This window comes from Dendrobium catenatum, unplaced genomic scaffold (genome assembly GCF_001605985.2).
Source record: "Dendrobium catenatum unplaced genomic scaffold, ASM160598v2 fragScaff_scaffold_522, whole genome shotgun sequence".
Taxonomy (NCBI): Eukaryota; Viridiplantae; Streptophyta; class Magnoliopsida; order Asparagales; family Orchidaceae; genus Dendrobium; species Dendrobium catenatum.
This window is the reverse complement of record NW_021318984.1, coordinates 198,390-218,008: the sequence shown is the minus strand read 5'-3', so window position 1 is coordinate 218,008 and position 19,619 is coordinate 198,390. Positions and strand designations below refer to the sequence as shown.

The window sequence follows — 19,619 nt, the reverse complement described above, 5'->3', positions numbered from 1 at the left end:
TTCTTAAACAATCTCCATCAAAAGACTTCCACCCGAGGAACAAGTTTTGCCTTTTTTAACCATTTTGAAAATTTGCATTCAGCCTGATTCTGTTGCCTAGCTTTAGCAATCATTCCAAATATCATTTTTCCCGAATTTTGATGTATCATCTCCTACACATCCTCCCGTTGATCAGGCTTGATTTTGGTATGTGAAATGAGCTTCACCATTTCACTACCAAATATTTTCAGCAATTCAGCCACATTCCATTCCTTGTCTTCAATGAATTTGTCCAGCATTACCAGTTCTTCTCCTTGAGGTACAACAAATGTAGGCCATTTGTTGATACTTCTATCTAGTAGCCACTTGTCTTCAAAGACATTAATTAATGATCCATTAGCAACACTCCATTTTAAGAATGGATGTAAAGCTTTTCCTCCATCAATAATAATCTTCCATGAAGATGATACATTTCTCTTCTTACTTTCTTCTTCAACCTTAGAACCATATTTAGGAGCCACCATTTTGTTTAAAAGAGAGTTTTTGTTATTCAGAAATCGCCATGCCAGTCTTGCTCTCAAATCAGCCACCTTAGTTGTAGATAAGTAAAACCCCCGTCCTCCCCATTCTACTGGTTTACACAACTCATTCCAGCTGACATAGTTAATACCAATCCTCCCATTGGGCTTATTCCATATAAAACTCCTGCATAATTTGTCAACGACTTCAAGAACACGGATAGGAACATTGGAGTGTGTGCTATAGAAACTTGGAATTGACAAAATAACCGATTTAACCAATGCTAGTTTGCCAGCCAAGGATAAGAGTTTACTCCCCCATGTATTGAGTTTCTTTAATGATTTTTCAATGATAAACTAAAAATCATTAGCCTTCAATCTTCTTAAGTTCATTTTGATACCAAGATATGAAATTTCCTTCACTTCCTTGATACCCAAAATTCGTATAATGGATTTTCTCCTCCTATTAACCATCTTCCCAAAGAGAATGGATGATTTGCCAATGTTTATGCATTGACCAGTTCATTTCCTGAATTTGACAAGTATGCCCTTTATCTCCAATGCCGCTTCCTTATTAACTTCAGAATAAATCATCACATCATCTGCATACAGTAGATGCGATATCCGTGGACCATATGGACAAATACTAATTCCAATAGATGTTAAAGCAAGAGCATTAGTGAGGAGTTGAGAGCACAATATGAAAAGAAGAGATGACAATAGGCAACATTGCCGGAAGCCACTCTTAGCTTCAATCCAATCAAATAGATTGCCATTAATTATCATTGAGAACCTTGGTTCTATCACACACTCCAAAATAAGTTTAGAAAACATAGGAGGCAATTCAAAATAATTCAAGACTCCTTCAAGAGTGCCCCAACTCATAGAGTCATAAGCATGTTCCATGTCAATTTTATAAGCTACAAGGCCTTTGGAAGATTTTGAGTACCTGAACTTGTGAAACACCTCTTGAGCAACCAATACATGATCTGAAATAGATCTCCCCTTGATGAAAGCCACCTGCTCCTCTGAGATGAGTTTGGGAATAACCAAGACCAATCTGTTTAAAATTACTTTAGCCACCACCTTATAAACTGAATTACATAAGCTAATTGGCCTGAAATTAGAAAGAAGCAAAGGATTTGAAACTTTAGGGATAATAACTATTAAAGTATCCTTCCATGTTTTATCCATCTCTCCATATCGAAGAAAAAAATTGATTGCATTTACAAAATAAGTTTTTATGATATCCCAATATGCTTTAATGAATGAGTATGAGATGCCATCACTTCCAGGTGCAATGTTACCACCCAATTGTTTAATAATTATCTCAATCTCTACTGCCGAGAACTTCCTAACAAGCCACAATTTGTCATCCATGTTTAAAATATTTTTCGACATTGTCCATCTTTCCAAGGTGCACTCCCTTTGGCTCCACTTCTATCTGAAGAACCGAATGAGGACTTCTTCAATTTGATTTTGCTCTTCCAAGACATTCCCTTCATCATCCTTAATCTTCACAATGTTGTTCAAACTTATTCTTGCACTAGCAAAGGAATTAAAGAATTTTGAATTGCAGTGTTCAAATTTAATTGTATGTATACAAATCATCTTAATATCACTGCCTTAAAATTACAATAACACCATCACTTGAATCACAAATAAACTTCAATGTGCTTTTAATCTTCATTTATAAATTTAAATTTGACCTAAAATAATTTAGTTCACACCACTAATCTTAATAAAAAAATATTAATTTATACTAAATTGTAATTATGATCATTAAAATAATAGTAAAAAACATACACTTAAGAGACCAACAAAATTGTTCACACCATGTCAAACTGAAATAATATTAAATAGCTATAGGAACAAAACACAATTTTTTTACGATTAGATATGCAACAGTGATCCAAGTCCAAAGCTCCTACCTCTCTACATCTCAAAAAGCCTTAAAAGGCATTCAGCAGCAAACTTATGCTTAACAAATCTGCTGCTCCCACGGTGATAATAAACCATTCAAATTAGAGAAAATGATATCAAAGAATACACTACAAAATTAAGGGAGGAATACATTACGCAACCACACCAGGAATCCAAATAGAATAATACAAAAGAAGACTTGAGATATTTCTTTTCAAGATTTTGGAAAGTCATAGTTCTTTGAAGGCTTTTCACATATTTGAAAGGTATAAACACGCATTTAGTAAATCTAGGAATGAGAGGTTGATGATCCTGTCATAAAATATACAAAACGGAAGAAAAAATAGAAAACTATTCCAAAATAATTCAAAAAGAGGAAAGTGCTGACATAACCGAATTTTGTAATTGCATGCATTAACCAACAGAGGGTGTAAAAAATGTAGATAATTAAACTGTTTAAACAGATCGGGCCATTCAATTTTCATCACAGAAGTAAGACTGCTTAAACATTATCAGATTAAGAACAGCGTTGGAAAGAAGGTAAAAGTAAAATGAGAAGACTTCCTGAGTATGTGTTCTATTCGTTTGAAAGCTTCCACACTTCACGAACATTTGAAGAACCATCAGCAACCTCAGCAAGCAATAATGTTTTCATTTGGCCTGGAGTAACAAACAACAGTTAAAAAACAAAGAAACATTACCAACAATATTGTCCTTATTGGGCTAAAAGGCTAAAAACATGGTATTTTTGTTGTGAATGTTCCACATTATGCAGCTAATAAATATCATATCACACGAGACACAAAAGTATAGCAGTACCTGATGGAAAAAAAAATCAGCCATTATGATGAGAATAGCTAAAAGTTGGGCAATTACATGCAGGTCCTTCAATTTTGGCTAAATAAAGACTTGCTGTAAGATGCTTATAAGAACAGATGGGCCTGATGGTAAAGTTTTGAATGTAATGGACCTAATCTTTAGTGGTATAAGAAATGTTTTTATATGATTCAGAGACGAATTGTTAGATTTTAATATTAGACCAATTCTTTAAAACCCCTGAAGTTGAGAGAAATAAATATAATTGACGCTTTGCACAAAATTTGCAGCCATCGAACATGCAAAACCATAATTGAAGACCAACTTCATAATATTGTGCAACAGATAAATTCAAAATATGGTTTGCAAAAATAAATGAAAAATTAGGAAAATACTTATATTTAAATATTTTTATCAAGAATTAACATGTTGATTTAAGAATCAACTTACCATTTACTTCAGCCAAGTCTATAAACTGCCTTGTTCCTCCACCTACGCCAAAGTAATGCTTTTTTCCAGCCATATAAACAATTCCCTTCGGGCGGCACAGGCACTGTAACATGTATTTAAGATTTCAGCATGTTGAAAACCACTGAAATTTTTATTTAGTAGAGGCAAGAATGATCATCGTTAAAGCAAAATTATAAGCACAACCTTCTTGATTAGTTCATACAGGTGTTGAAGGGAAGACGGTTCATATATAGTTTCTGCCATCAAAATAATATCATAACCATCATATGCAACATCCCTAGTGCAATAGTCTTCCTCATTTTGGTGGCCATCATTGCTTCCATGAAGGAGCAAATCGTGAACCTCACTCCAGTCACCAGCAAAGAAGCGAACAGTAGATAACATATTTACTTCTGCCTTGTTTCCAGAAGTCTGGCATTGAGATGAGTTTTTAATAAGATTGGCTTTTGCATTTGGAACAGTAAGAAACCGGAGAACTTCAGCATTGAAGTCTTGAAAATGGATGGTAGATGCACCCTTGTAGAAAGAAAGTCAGTTAAGTGTTTGACTAATGTCATGTGCAAGTAACAAACCGAGTAACAAACCTTAAGTGCAGTAAAGATGCCAGGAAGCCCATGACCACATCCAAGCTGTAGGATTGGTAAACTAAATTAGCATCCCGGAATTCAAGTTGTAACCAATATATTTTGAATCCGGAGCTCATAAAGAAATAAATTCCCTAAAGGGAAAACTATATGAAAGAAAAAAATGGAATCAACAATTGAGATGTACAGTTTTTGAATTTTGTGTGAAATCACCAACGAGATTTCCATGCCAATGCCAATAAACTGCACTATAGAATTCTTAACATCCTAATTGGACTGTCACTTGGATTTTAGCAAGGATGAGAAAGAAACCTACTTGACACGAGGTTTCACACGGGCAATGATAGTAGTCCCCAATTCGTAATTAATACATAGTAGTAAGTTAATATCCTAAAGTCACAATCAGGTTTATTAGGCATTTATTTTGTAAGTGGCCAAGTGTCATACCCCTATGGTTGCTTAGGAAATGTTGTTAGAAAAGTTGTGATGTAGAAATGATGAAATCAGTTAAGAAAGATAAGAGAAAATATTACCCAAACTCCCCAATGTGTCCGTCTTCTTCATCTATTTTTTCTACTCTTCTCTGTCTAAGATAACCTCTTCTTGGGGCTCTGTGGAAAGGCTCAAAGTTTCCAATATTCTCACCACCCTTCATCAAGGCCTATCATTTGGTCCTCTATACTTGAGCATATACCTAGAACCATTCCACTGATTTCCTTCACTCCAGCAATATGGCGGTGTTTTTGTTGGTATTTCAAAAGGTGATTTGCCTTGCAGGGTGCAAAACAAGTCAAAATTAAATTTATTTGGGGAAATTGAAAATTAAATTTAAATTTCAATTCTGAAGTCGACAGACCATTAGGGATATAATATACCATCTCGGAAGGCGGAGATAAAATCTCATAACAAGTTCAGACTCGGAATAGTGAATTTTCTCTTGAATGACGTAGCTTGATTTAAGAAAGAAATACATACGACCCTAGAGGGTCATGATGAAGTTCAGTCAAATATTAGACTACAATAATCAAGATGAGTGATAGTTTTTTTTTTTTTTTCCCTTCAAGAGTGATCATTAATTTCATATTTGAGTTCATCATAACAAATGATATATCTCCCCGAAGGAAGAAGATATCATCCGTTAATAATCGTTCGGATTTGACGATGATGATCATCAGTTTTAATTTTCTCAAAGAAGATTTAATTTGAATTTTAAAAAGAAATTGATGTTGGTTTGGTTCTAAATCTCCTACGGGTGCAAGCCCTCGTAGTTAATTACATCATACAAAATCAAAATCTCCTATAAAAACTCTCGATTAAAATAACGACATAAATTTTGTTTAAAGATTTTCTAATAGTGATGTCAAAAGAGGTGAAATAGGAATTCCAAATAGTATTTGAACAAGATTGAGCAATTATTTTGGGAGACAAAGGAGAAGAGGTAGGAGGCACTTTGGGATTCTAAAACAATTCAAAAGTGTCCGAACCTAATCTAAGTGTTGGGAATTAAATTTTAGATTGAATAGTTTGAGTTAGTTGATTTAATATAAATTTGGGATTATATTCCCGGAGGTTGGGGTCTTATGATTCAGAATCTGCCCCGGATCCTAAATCTAAATCTGGACACTAGAGCACAGTAGTCCGAACCTAACTAATGCAGAGCAAAATCTAGACTTGACCCAGCCTGCATTGGGGAGCTAGCTAACCACCAAGGCGATTTTAAATCCATGAGTCTGGTCATTTTATGAAAAAGTAGTAATGATGTTTTTATTAAGGTTTTTGAGAGATGAGACCGACATCTAGAGCTTTTCTTAATTGGTCCTTTAACTTAAATGCGGTAAAAATGCTAAGGAGAAATGCAATTAGAATTTTAGACTCATTTTTAAATTGATTTTTAATGCAACGCATGCTGATCGACTCAATAGAATGCATGAAATAAGTATGTAGTAGTTTTTTTGTATAATGATTTAATTGTCAAATGATTACTATCTTTATTGCTCACTAATGCTATGATGCTTATTTCATCTTCCTTGGAGCTAAATTAATAGCCTTGTAGGCCTGGGTTACCCAGTATCAAATGGGGTTGATTAGGTTGACTTAGTTGGTTAGAAATTAAGGGCTAACTCTAAACTTAATTAATTCAATTAATTGTTAATTTTTAAAAATTAAATTAATTTATATTTTCCATCAACAGACTTATGGCGTTGTGCCACCAAGCTCGAGGAACCAGACCTCTTTATGACACGTAGCCCCGCATCTTGGAGTAGTCCATCCTAAAAACCTTATTGATGTAGTTGAATTAAAGATTTTAATTTGGTTAAATAATTAAGAATGATTTGATTTAAAGTTTTACACTCCATTTAATTCATTCGTGGTGTTGTGCCATCAGGCTCGAGGAACAAGTCCTCCTTAGGATGTAGCCCTGCAGCCTATAGTAGTTCATCCTAAAAACTTCATCTTTTGGAGTGGTTGTTGTGTATTAGAATGTCAGTTAAATGATTTTATTAATAAAATTAGAATTTTAATCATTTATAAGATTTTTTTTAGAATTATTGGAATTATTTTAATTATATTAATTAACGGTCCAAAAATTGACTTTTTAAATTAAAGTTCAATTTGAATGTTTCATATTTTTAATAAATATTAGATCTTATGATGAATAATTAAGCTATTAGTTTGCTTAAATTGAATTTATCTACAAAAAGTTATAATTTTTTGAAGTTTGAACCTAAATTTGAATTACAATTGACCGAAAATTTCACTTTTTAACTTTAACTTGATTTTGGAAGTTTTATATTTTAAAAAATATTAGATTTTAATTATAGTAGAATGGCTTTGAGTTTGATTGATTTGAAATTTTTTGGAACTAATTATAATTTTTCAAAATTTGAGTATTTTTAGAATTTTTAACATTAACTTAATTAAGGGGATTTTTAGATTTTAATCCAAATCAGTCTCAAACCTCTTGGAATCACCCCCAAAGGTCAGAAATGGCCTAAGGGGATGTTTCCAAGCATTTACGTATTTTTTGTAATTTTTGAATATCTTTACTTAATTAATTTGGTTAATTGTCTATTTTATTAAAAAATAAAATTAATACTAAATTAGGGGTCTAATCATAGGGCTTTATTATTTCTGGATTGAAGATTTAATTATGAACATTTTGATATACTATTTATAATTTATTTGAATTAATTATTAATTTTAAAATTCTAAACCTAATTAAGAGTTTACTTACTTTCTCCTAATAGAGAAAAACCTCTAGATGATTCTTTACAGAATTCTAAAAATGATTTATTGGTTGATACTAATACTTGTAGTTTTAATAAATCTTCTGATTCTTTGAAGGAAGATAATTCTTTGGAAAAAGGCAATGATAGCATATAATTGGAAGAAGGAGAATTGGATTCTGGTTCAATTAGTGAAATTGAATTGTTGGTTGGAAAGAATAAAATCTTTCAGTCGGTTTATAATACTCGTGGGAAAAAGAATTCTGCAAAGAATTCAAAAAATTTTAAGTCTTTACTTAAATCTCATTCCTTTTATAAATAATGATTAATTTTTTAGTTTGGAATATAAGAGGCATTGGCTCTCTTTCGATTAAGAATAGAATTAGAAATCTTTGTCGTATTCATTTTATTGAGTTTCTTTTTATTGAGTTTCTTGTTATTTTAGAACCTATGATTATGAATTCTAAAATTAATCATGTTGCTAGATTACTTGGTTTTGATCAATTATTTTTCAATTCATCTAACAAAATTTGGATGTTTTGGTCCAAAAATATTATTTTAAATGTTATCCAGGATTTCCCTCAAGTTGTTAATATTTCTATTTTTTATTTTAATACTTTTGTTAAAGGTTCTTTAGTTTATGCTTCATGTAATAGAATGAAGAGAAACTATTTATTCTCAATTAACTGCTTTTTCTCCTTCTATTAATGATCCCTGTTTTGTTGGTGGGGATTTTAATATTGTTCTTCATGCTTATGAAAGAAAAGGGGGTGCTTTTCCTAATATGCATTCTATGGAAGATTTTGACAATATGATCATCGATTGTAATCTTTCTGATATTGATTTTAGTGGTTCTAATTATACTTGGAATAATAATAAATTGTGGTAATGATTTGATAGAATTTCAAATCATTTATGAATTGATAAATGATCTTTTACTTTTGTTAAACATCTTATTAGAAGTTTATCTGACCACCGTCCGTTACTTATTTCTATTATAAAAGAGAATAGTAGAATCCATGGTATACCAAGTTTTAGATTCCAAAACATGTGGATTCTTCATAATGATTTCATTAAAGTTGTTGAGGCTAATTGGAATGCTTGTTTGGCTCCTAATAATTCTGTGAAAGGTATAGTGAGATTATGGTTGAAACTAAAAGGTTGAAACACTACCTTTGTTGGTGGAATAAGAATCATTTCAAATGGAATAAGAATCATTTCAAAAAATATTTTTGCTAATATTATAGAGATGGAAAAGGAGGCTTGTGGGTTAGAAGATCTTATTATTTCTGATTCTTCCTATTTAAATGATTTGAATATAGCCAAGGATAATCTTATAAAGTTTCAAGACATGAAAGACACTTATTGGAAGCAAAAGCTTCTTCTAAACATGTTTCTAAAGGAGATGGAAACACTAAATACTTTCACTCATTAGTTAACAAAAATAAATCTAGTAATTATATTAATAAGATTAGACATGAGGATGATAATTGGATTTATGATACTTTACTTCATGAATTTATTATTAAGTATTTTACTAATATATTTTGTAATGAAGTTCATGTTAATCAGTTAGATAATCCTTATCTTATTGATAGAATCATTTTTGTGAAAGACAATATTGCTTTAACAGCTATTCCTTATGAAAAAGAAATATTTGCTACTATTACCTCTATGAATCGTAATTCTACACAGGTATGGATGGTTATACTTCTCAGTTTTTTCAAAGTTGTTGGCATATTATTAAGGATGATATGATTGATGGTGTTGTTGATTTTTTCAATGGTAATGATATGCCTAAATATTTCACTTCTTCTGTCATTGTTCTTATACCTAAAAAGATTAATCATATTAGTTGGAATGAATTTAGACCAATTAGTTTATGTACATTTTTCAATAAATTGACTTCCAAAATCATAACTCTAAGATTAGGTCCTTTGTTGCCTCATATTATTTCTCTAAATCAAACTGGTTTTGTTAAAGGGAGACTTATTTCTGATAATATTTTGCTGGTTCAGGAGATGGTTCATGATCTTAATATTAAAGTTAGATTTAACATGTTACTTAAGCTTGATATTTCTAAAGCTTATGATAATATCTCTTGAAAGTTTCTTTATAATGTTTTATTTATGTTTGATTTTTTTGATCAATTTATCAGGCTTATTAAAAATACTGTGGAAAATGTTTGGTTTTCTATATTATTGAATGGTGGTGCTAATGGTTTTTTTCAATCCAAATATGGGCTTAGACAATGAGACCCTTTATCTACTCTTTTATTATAGCGATGGGATATTTTTCTAGATGCATCAATCATATTTTTGAGAAGTATCCTACCATAAATTTCTTAACAAAAGGTGGATTTCTTATATCTCATTTATGTTTTGCGGATGATTACATTATATTTTGAAATGGGAGCATAAACCATATTAAGAAAATTAAATGTTTTTTTAATAAATTCCATTTAGAAAGTGGTTTAGCCATTAATGATTTGAAAAGTTCATTTTTACTTCTAAACATATTAATGTGGCTAAGCTTAATAGAATTTCTTCTATCACTCATTTAGTTCATCAAAATTAACCTTTAAATATTTAGGTGCTCCCATTTTTAGAGGATTAAAGAAATCTCATCTATTTGATGAAATTATTCAAAAAAAATTGGATAGAATTTCATCTTGGGAATTTCATTTTTTATCTTATGGTGGTAGACTAACTGTTCTTAAGAGTATCCTAAATTCTATGGCATTTCATTTATTTCAAGTCATTCAACCTAATATTGTCAGTGTTTTAAGATTAGAAAGGATTCTAAATAAATTTTTCGGGGCTCTAGAACTAATGTTAACAGAATGCATTGGACTTCTTGGAATAATTGTGGTCCTCTTAGTGAAGGTGGTCTTGGTTGAAAATTTATTTTTGATTCTATCATTGTTTCTTCTTTGAAAATGTGGTGGAATTTTAGAAAAAATTAAAGTCTATGGGCTTCTTTTATGAAATTTAAATATTGTAAAGGAAATCATCCTTTATGTTGTTTCTATAAGCATGGTGGTTCTTTAATTTAGAAAAGACTTTGTTTAATTAAGAATACTATGAAGCCTCTTATTACTTGGGGTCTTAATTCTGATAATTCTTTTTTTTTTGCATGACAATTGACTTTTTGAAGGTTCTATTGAATCTTTGTTATCTACTAGTTCTTGTTTTGCTATTAAAGTTAATAGTTTCTTTCGTGATAATACTTGGGATATGAATGTCATTCTTAGTTTGGTTCCTTTTGATATTGGCAATAAAATTAAAAATCTTGCTTTGGATAATCATAGCAAAGATCAAATTCTTTTTAAATTGTCTTCTAATGACAATTTTATTTTTAAGGTGGCTTGGGATTTCATTAGAAAAAAGAAAGATATGACTATAGTCTTCAATAAGATTTGGAGCAATAATATTCCTACATCCTACTCTATTTTAGTTTGGAGAATTATTAAAGGTTATATTCCTGTTGATGTTGTTTTTTGGAAGAAAGATTTCTATCTTCCTTCTAAAAGTTTTCGTTGCTATCATATAGAAGATATTAATCATGTTTTTATTAATGGACCTATAGCTGCTAGAATTTGGATTTGCTCTGATAATTTTTTTAATACCAATTACTTTACTGGACATTTATCTTTTAATCATTTTCTTACGATTATTTTTCAAAATACTACTAGGGGTGATATTAAAATTGTTATTGCTATCTCTCTTATTTGGTTCTTGTGGATTGATAGAAATGATGCTAAACATAGGAATATTCCTATGAATCACAATCGTATAATTGCTAGAAATAAAGAAAAAATCAATAGCCTGTATAAGCTTAATTTGATTCATCAAAAGCAATTTCGTGCATTTAAGTTTGTTGCTAATAAGTTAAATGCTTAATATTTTTTAGGAACTTTTTGAGCCTTGTTTTAAATTTGTTATTTGGAGGAAACCTAGCATTCATTGTATTAAAGTAAACACTGATGGTTCGGTTTGTGAAGGTAAATATGCTTGTGGTGGTATTTGAGAAATGACAAAGGTAATTTAGTTGTGGCTTTCGCTTCTCCTCTTAATAAATGTTCTGTTTTATTTGCAGAACTGATGGCAATTTATAAAGCTCTTCAGATTTCTTTATCTTCTGGTTATTTTAAAATTTGGATAGAAGTTGTTGCTTTGTTAGTTATAAATTGTATTTCTGCTGATAACATTCGTAATTTTGATATTTTTTATATTTTAAAAGATATCAAAAGAATGCTTTCTCAAATTGATTATAACATATCTCATATTTGGAGAGAAGGTAATTCTTCTGCTGGTTTCTTAGTCAAGATTGGAGCTATCTAGCATCAGTATACTTTATATTATAATGATGATATTCCTTTTTTATTAAGAGGTTTAATTAATCTTGATAAATCAGGATTACCTTATACTCGTTCTTAATTCTCTGCTTTGTTAATTTGTTTTTTTGGCTATGATGTTTAGATTATTATATCCTTTTTGGAAGATTATTTTTGTCATTTCTCTTTGTAATTTGGTTGATAAGGGGATTGGTGGTTGGTTTTTGTTGTGCTGGGCTCTTTGGCTTTGTGCCTTTGTTATTATTTGGCTGGTTTGGAGGTTGGTTGGCCGTCGGGTTGGGAGGCTGAAAGGGTTTTGTTGGTTGGTGTTATGCTCGGTTGGTTTCGCTTTATGGCATTCGTTTCTTCTGATTTGGAGGTTGGTTGGCCATCGGGTTGTGAGCTGGAATATTGTTTTCTTTGTGGTGTTGTTTGAATACTGGAGTTTTGGTGGTTATGATTTAAGTTGGGTTTGGTGTTACCCTTGCCAAATTTCTTTGAGATCTTCGGTAGTTTTTTTCTTCCATAATAGATTTTTTAATCCTGAGCCATATATTCCTATTGGTTATGGTTATTATTTATGCTTGTTATCTTTTTGATGCTTAATTGTTTTGTATTTGCTGTGAGTTTCTTATCCAGATTTTGGTGATGTTGAAGACTTTATTTGTTGGAGATGGCTGCATCCTTTTCAAGTGCTTGAGCTTATGAAGATTTTGAAGATGGATGGATAATTTTGGCATTTGCTGTTTTATTTCTTTTGCTTTCTTTTATTGTATTTAATTAGGGACTTTAGGCTCATTAGATTTTATTTTCTTTCTTATTGTATTTTCCTTTTTCTTTTTGGTTGAGCCTTTAGTCTCTTTTAAGGACTCTTTGTAATCGTTTATTTTAAATAAACGCGTAAGCCCCTACAGTGGGTTTTAACCAAAAAAAAACTTAGGATTACTTATAGTTAGGTCCTAATATCACTATGTTTGAGTTTTATAGTTTCTACACCTATTGGACATATGACCTACTCGCTAAAATTTTCTAAATATTCTAAGCCTATTTTCTAGTTTTTGTCCTTATATATGTCACTAGGTTGATTGAGCTTTAAAAAAATAAAAATTAAAAAATTAAAAAAGGTTGGCTGGGCTTAAATCAAAGTTCAACTAACCCTTGACAAGACACATATAAATGCACAATCATCACAATCAAGTTTTTAGAACTAGGAGAGCCTAATCTAAGCGCATTTGTTCATCCTAAGCATGTAAAAAAAATAATAAAACTTAATTAATTAAATGATTAATCAATAAACAATTAACAAAATTAATTGCTCATTGATTAATCATCACTCCCCATAAAACCTATTCAATAATGCTCAAACTATGCTTAATATTTCAACGGATCTCTAAATATATAAAGATTTAAAGAAATATAATTTGAAAATAAACTTAGAAAAAAAAACATATATACATATATATAAATCTACACAAGAAAAATATAAGTTTTAAAATAACCTAATTAAAAATATCATCAAAATAATTTAAAATATTTTTAAGAGATCCTCTGATAATTTAAAATAACTTAAAAAAAATTATTTTAAAAATATTTAATTTAATATCTAATTAAATACTAAGCAAATAATAAAATATTCAAAAAAAACAAATTATTTAAAATAAAATAAGTTTTAAATTTTAAAACTAATTTTAAATTAAAATACTAAAAATACAAAACATTTTGAGATATTACGCACATATTGTTGATTTAAATGCATTTTTTTTTCATTTTAATTTTAAAATACTTAAAATATGTTTTATAATTAAGATACTTTGAAAATAAAATTTTAATTTTTTAATAATTAAAAATTAATTATTTGAATATTTTAATAATTATGAGCATTTAATATAATTAAATATAATTAATATTAAATATAATCTTAAAATTACATCAATATAATGTTCAATTTATTTTATCAAAATTGGGGGATATACTTAAGATATAATGATCAATTTTTTCAAACATTTAATTATTTTTAAATAAATATTATTTAAAATTACTAAATATTTAGTACAACAACCTCTGATACATCGACACTTCATTCTAATAGGGTATGCAGTGTCGGACATGTCATTAGTGTGTCCCATTTAAAAAAAATTTAACCGGACACGCTTAATTAAATAAATAAATAAATAACCCTAATCCCACTTTTTAATATTAACCAGTTCACGCCCGAGTCTTCATCTTCTCCTTAATCCCGTATTCCTATTCGTATTCGTGGCTTTCCCGAGCGATTGAGGCGAGCAGCGGTCGGCTGGAGATCGCACCCTTAGTCTTCCCTTCCGACCATAAGCAACAACCAACAAGCCATCCTCAGTTTCTGGGCACAGCCGAGGGAAGTCGACGTTAAACCGCAGAAAAATTTTCAGACCTGTAAGTTGATTTCGTCATTTTTTTCACCATTTATCATTTCTCTTCATTTATCAATGATTCTATAGATTTGTGATCATAAGAGCATATTTTTTTAAAGTATTTTATTTGTTTTGGATTAAAATTATTATTTCAATAAAATTTTGTTTATTTAATACGCTTTAACTGCGCTTTTGTTATATTTTAACTGCGCTTTCACTACACATAAATTTTTTGTTCCGGGGCGCTGCCCCCGAAAACCCCTGCTAGGGGCAGCGCCCCCTTGGACCCCGCCAGGGGGCAACGCCCCCTTGGACCCCCGGCATAGCTACAAATTTTTAATTGTTTTTTTGTCAGATAGTCATAACGCATAATGCAATAGTCTTTAATTGTTTTTTAACTTTGTTTGACAATTTTTAATTATTTTAATGTCACCCAATTTATTAAGCGTTTATTTCTTCAACTACACCAATTAATTTAAAAGCAAAATGAGCTCTAGTGTTGCTGGGAGTGGTTTAAAAGAACCATCTGTAGAAACTGATAAGCCATTATGGATTCATGTTACAAAGTTAGGAAAAATTTTTGGAGGGAATGTGCCATTCAAATGCAATTATTGTGGTGACACCTACAAAGAATCTTATTTTAAGATGAAAGCACATCTACTTAAGATTTCTGACCATGGAATTAAAATGTGTCCTAAGATTATTACATCACAATTGAACAGACAAGTTGATGAAGCTGAATCTAGGATCAAAAAGGCACTTTCTAAAGATATATCTTTGTCATCTACCCATGGTTCATCCCACACTTCTTCGTCATCTGTTAGAGCTAATCAATCATTATCATATAGAAGTGAATGATATGATTTTTAAAAAAAAAAGAAAAGGAGTTGCTAGTAGTGCTTTAGAGAAGGCTTTTAATATGCAGCAAGAGGTATTGGATGGTGAAATTGCAAGAATGTTTTTATCAGCTGGACTTTTTTTCAACCTTGCAAGAAATCCTCATTACAAAAATGTATTCAATTTTGCATGTAATAACAACCTTGCATGTTATATTCCACCTGGCTACAATGCATTAAGATTAAAATTATTGGAAAGTGAAAGAGCGCATATTGAAACATTACTTGAACCAACAAAAGGTGTGTGGAAAAAAAAGGAGTCACTTTGATATGTGATGGTTAGACTGATCCTCAAAGAAGACCACTTATTAATTTCATGGTTGTAACAGAGAATTGCCCTATGTTTATTAAAGTTGTGAATTGTAGAGGAGAATACAAGGATAAATATTTCATTGACAATTTGATTAAAGAGATGATAGTCATTATTGGGCCTTCAAATATTATGCAGGTTATAACAGATAATGCGCCAGTGTGTAGAGCTGCAGGATTTTTGGTGGAGCAAACTTATCATCATATATTCTAAACTACATGTGTTGTGCACACTTTAAATCTTGCTCTAAAAAATATTTGTGCAACAAAGAATACAGAGGCAAATGAAATCATATATGTTGAATGTCATTGGATAACAGTGGTTGCAGATGATGCTGTTTTGATCAGAAATTACATTATGAACCACTCAATGAGACTTTCAATGTTTAATGATTTCTGACATTTGAGAATGTTAGTTGTTGCTAAAACTCGTTTTGTATATGTAATAATCATGTTGAAAAGATTCAAACAAATAAAAAATACTCTTAAATCTATGGTAATTAGTAAGAAGTAGCCTTGCTATCGAGAAGATAATGTTGGGAAGGCAAGGTATGTGAAAGAAAATATCTTAGATGATTTGTTGTGGGATGATGTAGATTACATTTTGACTTTCAGTGATCCGATTTATAACATGTTGAGAGAGGCTAACACAGATAAATTATGTCTACATTTGATTTATGAGATGTAGGACTCTATGTTAACAAAAGTGAAAGAAATCATATACAGACATGAAAGAAAGTCACATAACGAAGACTAAAGTTTTTGGAGTATTGTTTATACCATTCTTGAGGATAGATGGACCAAAAGCAACACACCTCTACATTGTTTGGCCCATTTATTAAATCCAATGTACATTTGTATTCATCTTTTAAATTAATTTTAAATTTATTGCTAAATGATTAAATAATTTTATATGCTTTATATTATTTGAAGGTATTCAAGTAAAGAATGGCTTCAAGAAGACCCACAACGTGTCTCACCACAAAAAGATTTAGAAGTATCAAATATGAGAAAGATATGCTTGAAACGATATTTTCCAAATGAGGAGAGAAGAAAAATTAATATAAAACTTGCAAAGTACTTTGGATATTTAGAAGATTTTAGTGATCAAGAATCTTTGGTTGATAGATGAAAGATGGATCCAAAAATGTGGTGGTTGATTCATGGAGCTTCAACACCGCTTCTTCAAACCATAACAATAAAACTTCTTGGTCAAGTATCATCCTCTTCCTGTTGTGTCCCGTGTCCGTGTCGCCGTGTCCGTGTCCGTGTCGGTGCATCATATACAACAACAAAAACAACATCAAGCCTTTGTCACACTACGTGGGGTCGGCTACATGAATCCTTTTTCGCCATTGTGTTCTATTAAAAGTCAAATTCTCATTTAAATCTAATAAAGAAAGATCATTTCTAATATTTTCTAATCAAGTATTTCTAAGCGCATACCTCTACCTTTCTTAACATAATTCAAATCTAATACCTCCTTTCATAACCGAGTCATCGAAAGGCCTCTGTTTAATGTGACTACACCATCTAAGGTGACTCTCTCGAATCTTATCTTCCATTGGAGCTACTTTAACCTTTCCACGTATATGCTCATTTCGTATCCTATCTTTAAGGGTAAAGCCACTCATCCACCTAAGCATCATCATATCTGCAACACTTAACTTAGTATTATGCTTCTCTTTTAATGGGAAACATTCGGCACCAAAAAGCATTGCAGGTCTCACCACCATCTTATAGAATTTTCCCTTAAGTTTGAGGGGGACTTTTCTATCGCACAACATGCTAGATGCATTCCTCAACTTCAACCATCCAACTTGAATTATGTTGATAATATCTCATCTATTTCACTATCACTCTGAACAATAGATCCAAGATATTTGAAATGTGTACTCTTATTAATGACTTGATCGCCCAAAATCACAATCTCCACAGTAGGTCTATTGCTACTAAAATTATACTCCATATATTCAATTTTAGATCTACTCAAGTGAAAATCTTTAGACTCTAAGGTTGACCTCCATAATTCAAGTTTACCTTCAACTCCATCTCTAGCCTTATCGACAAGCAAAAAAAAACATCAATAAAAAGCATACACCAAAGTACATCCTCTTGCAAAAGTCTAGTGAGAACATACATGACTAAAGCAAGAACGTATGGACTTAAGGCTAATCCTTGATGTAATCCAACCGAAATAGGAAAATACTTGGTCAAACCATCTTGTGTTTGAAAACAAGTAATAGCTCCAACATACATAACTTTAATGATTTGAATATAAGCATTATTATTTTTTTTTCTTTTTAAGAACTCTCCATAGCACTTCTCTAGGAACTTTATCATATGCTTTCTTGAAATCAATAAATATCATATGTAGATCCTCTTTATTTTCTATATATTTCTCCATTAAACCTCTCATTAAATGTACGGCTTCCATAGTAGACCTACCCGGCATGAATCCAAATTGATTTTGAGAAACATCAGTATCACGCCGTAACCTAACTCCATAACTCGCTCCTATAGTTTTAAAGTATGACATATTAACTTAATTCCTCTATAATTCGCACACTCCTGTGCATCACCTTTATTCTTAAAAATAAGAATTAACACACTCATTCTCCACTAATCTGACATCTTTTTAGTCTTCAAAACAGTATTAAAAAGTTTAGTAAGCCTAAAATTTCTTCATATCCTAAGAATTTCCATATCTCTATTGAATATCATTAGGTCCAATAGCTTTTCTACAGCAAAATATCTCATCCACCTTTGTTGAATATCTTCTTCTAAAAATAATACTTTTTTATCTTTATTCATAATACACTTAACTTGAACTAAATCCTTACTACTCCTCTCTTTGTTTGGTTAACTTATACAGATATCTTTCTCCCTCTTTAATATCTAATCTAGTATATAAATCATTAAAAGCTAAGCTCTTTGCATCGCAAATAACTTTCTTAAATTCCTTAAGAGCCTTTTATAGCTTTACCAATTATCAAAAATTTTATATCTAAATTAAGTTTTATAATAAATCTTCTTATTTTTTTATCTTTTCTTACACATTTCGATTCCACCACCAACAATTTTTACTATTAAAAATTTTTCCCTTCAAAATTCCAAGCACAACTTTTGCAACATTCTTAATATCATTAGCCACTTTTCCCACAACATTAGCATTCTCATGCACAAAAAAAATCTTAAAATCTAAAATCTTACTCTAAAAAAAACATTTGTTAATAATTTTTAAATGCCCCCGTCTAATTCTAGAAAATCATTTTACTTTGTCTTTTATTATATGTCCCTTTATCTTAAAATCCAAAACTAATAATCGATATTGGATACATAAATTTTCACTTGAAATAAATTTACAATCTTTGCAATTTAAACAATCTAATTTTCTTATAAGAAAATAATTAATCTGCATTTTACTAAATCCATTTTTATAAATGATAAGATGCTCATCTCTTTTCTTAAATAAGATATTAGCTTTTAAGAAATCAAGAACTAAAGAAAAATCTAATATGGACTTGCCGCCTTCATTTGTCGTTCCAAACCCATGGCCATCATAAATGCTTTTAAAATCTACCTTTTTACCAACATGTTCATTTAAATCTCCTTCAATAGAAACTCTTTCTTCAATAGGTATCTTTTATATTAATTCTTTTAAGTCATTCCAAAATTTTAATTTTGAACTCATATACAAACCAACTTGAGAAGTATAAGCACTTATAATATTAATAATTTTAGCATCAACAAAAATCTTTAAAACTATAATTTTATCTCCAATTCTATTAATTTTTATAACATTATCATTCAAACTCTTATCTATAATCACACCATCATTTCTACTACGGCTCCTAACCGAATACTATAGTTTATAACATAAACTATCAATCTCCTTAGCCTTCTCTCCAACCAATTTAATTTCTTGAATGCACAGAATATTTATCTTTATATGAATCATAATATCTATTAATTCAATTAATTTTTTTATAAGGGAGCCTATATTTCAAGTTTCTATCCTAATTTTAGTTTCATTGACTAGCTTCTTTGCCCACATCCATCCTTGAAGTGGGAACTCGTGCCTATTTAACACTACACTCAGGCGCCGGTGTAGGGCCCTTGTACACTTATTATTATATTTAGGCCATACAGCGCATCGCTTCTAGGGGA

At 30.6% G+C, this 19,619-nt stretch overlaps 1 protein-coding gene across 3 annotated transcripts in view; it reads right to left on the bottom strand.

Moving 5' to 3' along the window:
• Nucleotides 1-2,762: 2,762 nt before the first annotated feature.
• LOC110110083 (histidine protein methyltransferase 1 homolog) overlaps nucleotides 2,763-19,619 on the bottom strand; it is a 49,595-nt gene continuing 32,738 nt past the window's right edge. The window contains exons 6-9 of one of the 3 annotated variants that reach the window (XM_020841388.2): nucleotides 4,292-4,336; nucleotides 3,891-4,118; nucleotides 3,687-3,789; nucleotides 2,763-3,080 (exon numbers count right to left, since the gene is read on the bottom strand). In XM_020841388.2, coding sequence (XP_020697047.1) covers nucleotides 2,998-3,080; nucleotides 3,687-3,789; nucleotides 3,891-4,118; nucleotides 4,292-4,336 — 459 coding nt within the window. In that variant the 3' untranslated portion in view covers nucleotides 2,763-2,997. Of the gene's footprint in view, nucleotides 3,081-3,686; nucleotides 3,790-3,890; nucleotides 4,224-4,291; nucleotides 4,337-19,619 lie in introns of all 3 variants that reach the window. The other 2 variants (XM_020841387.2, XM_028694627.1) reach the window with 2 other exon arrangements.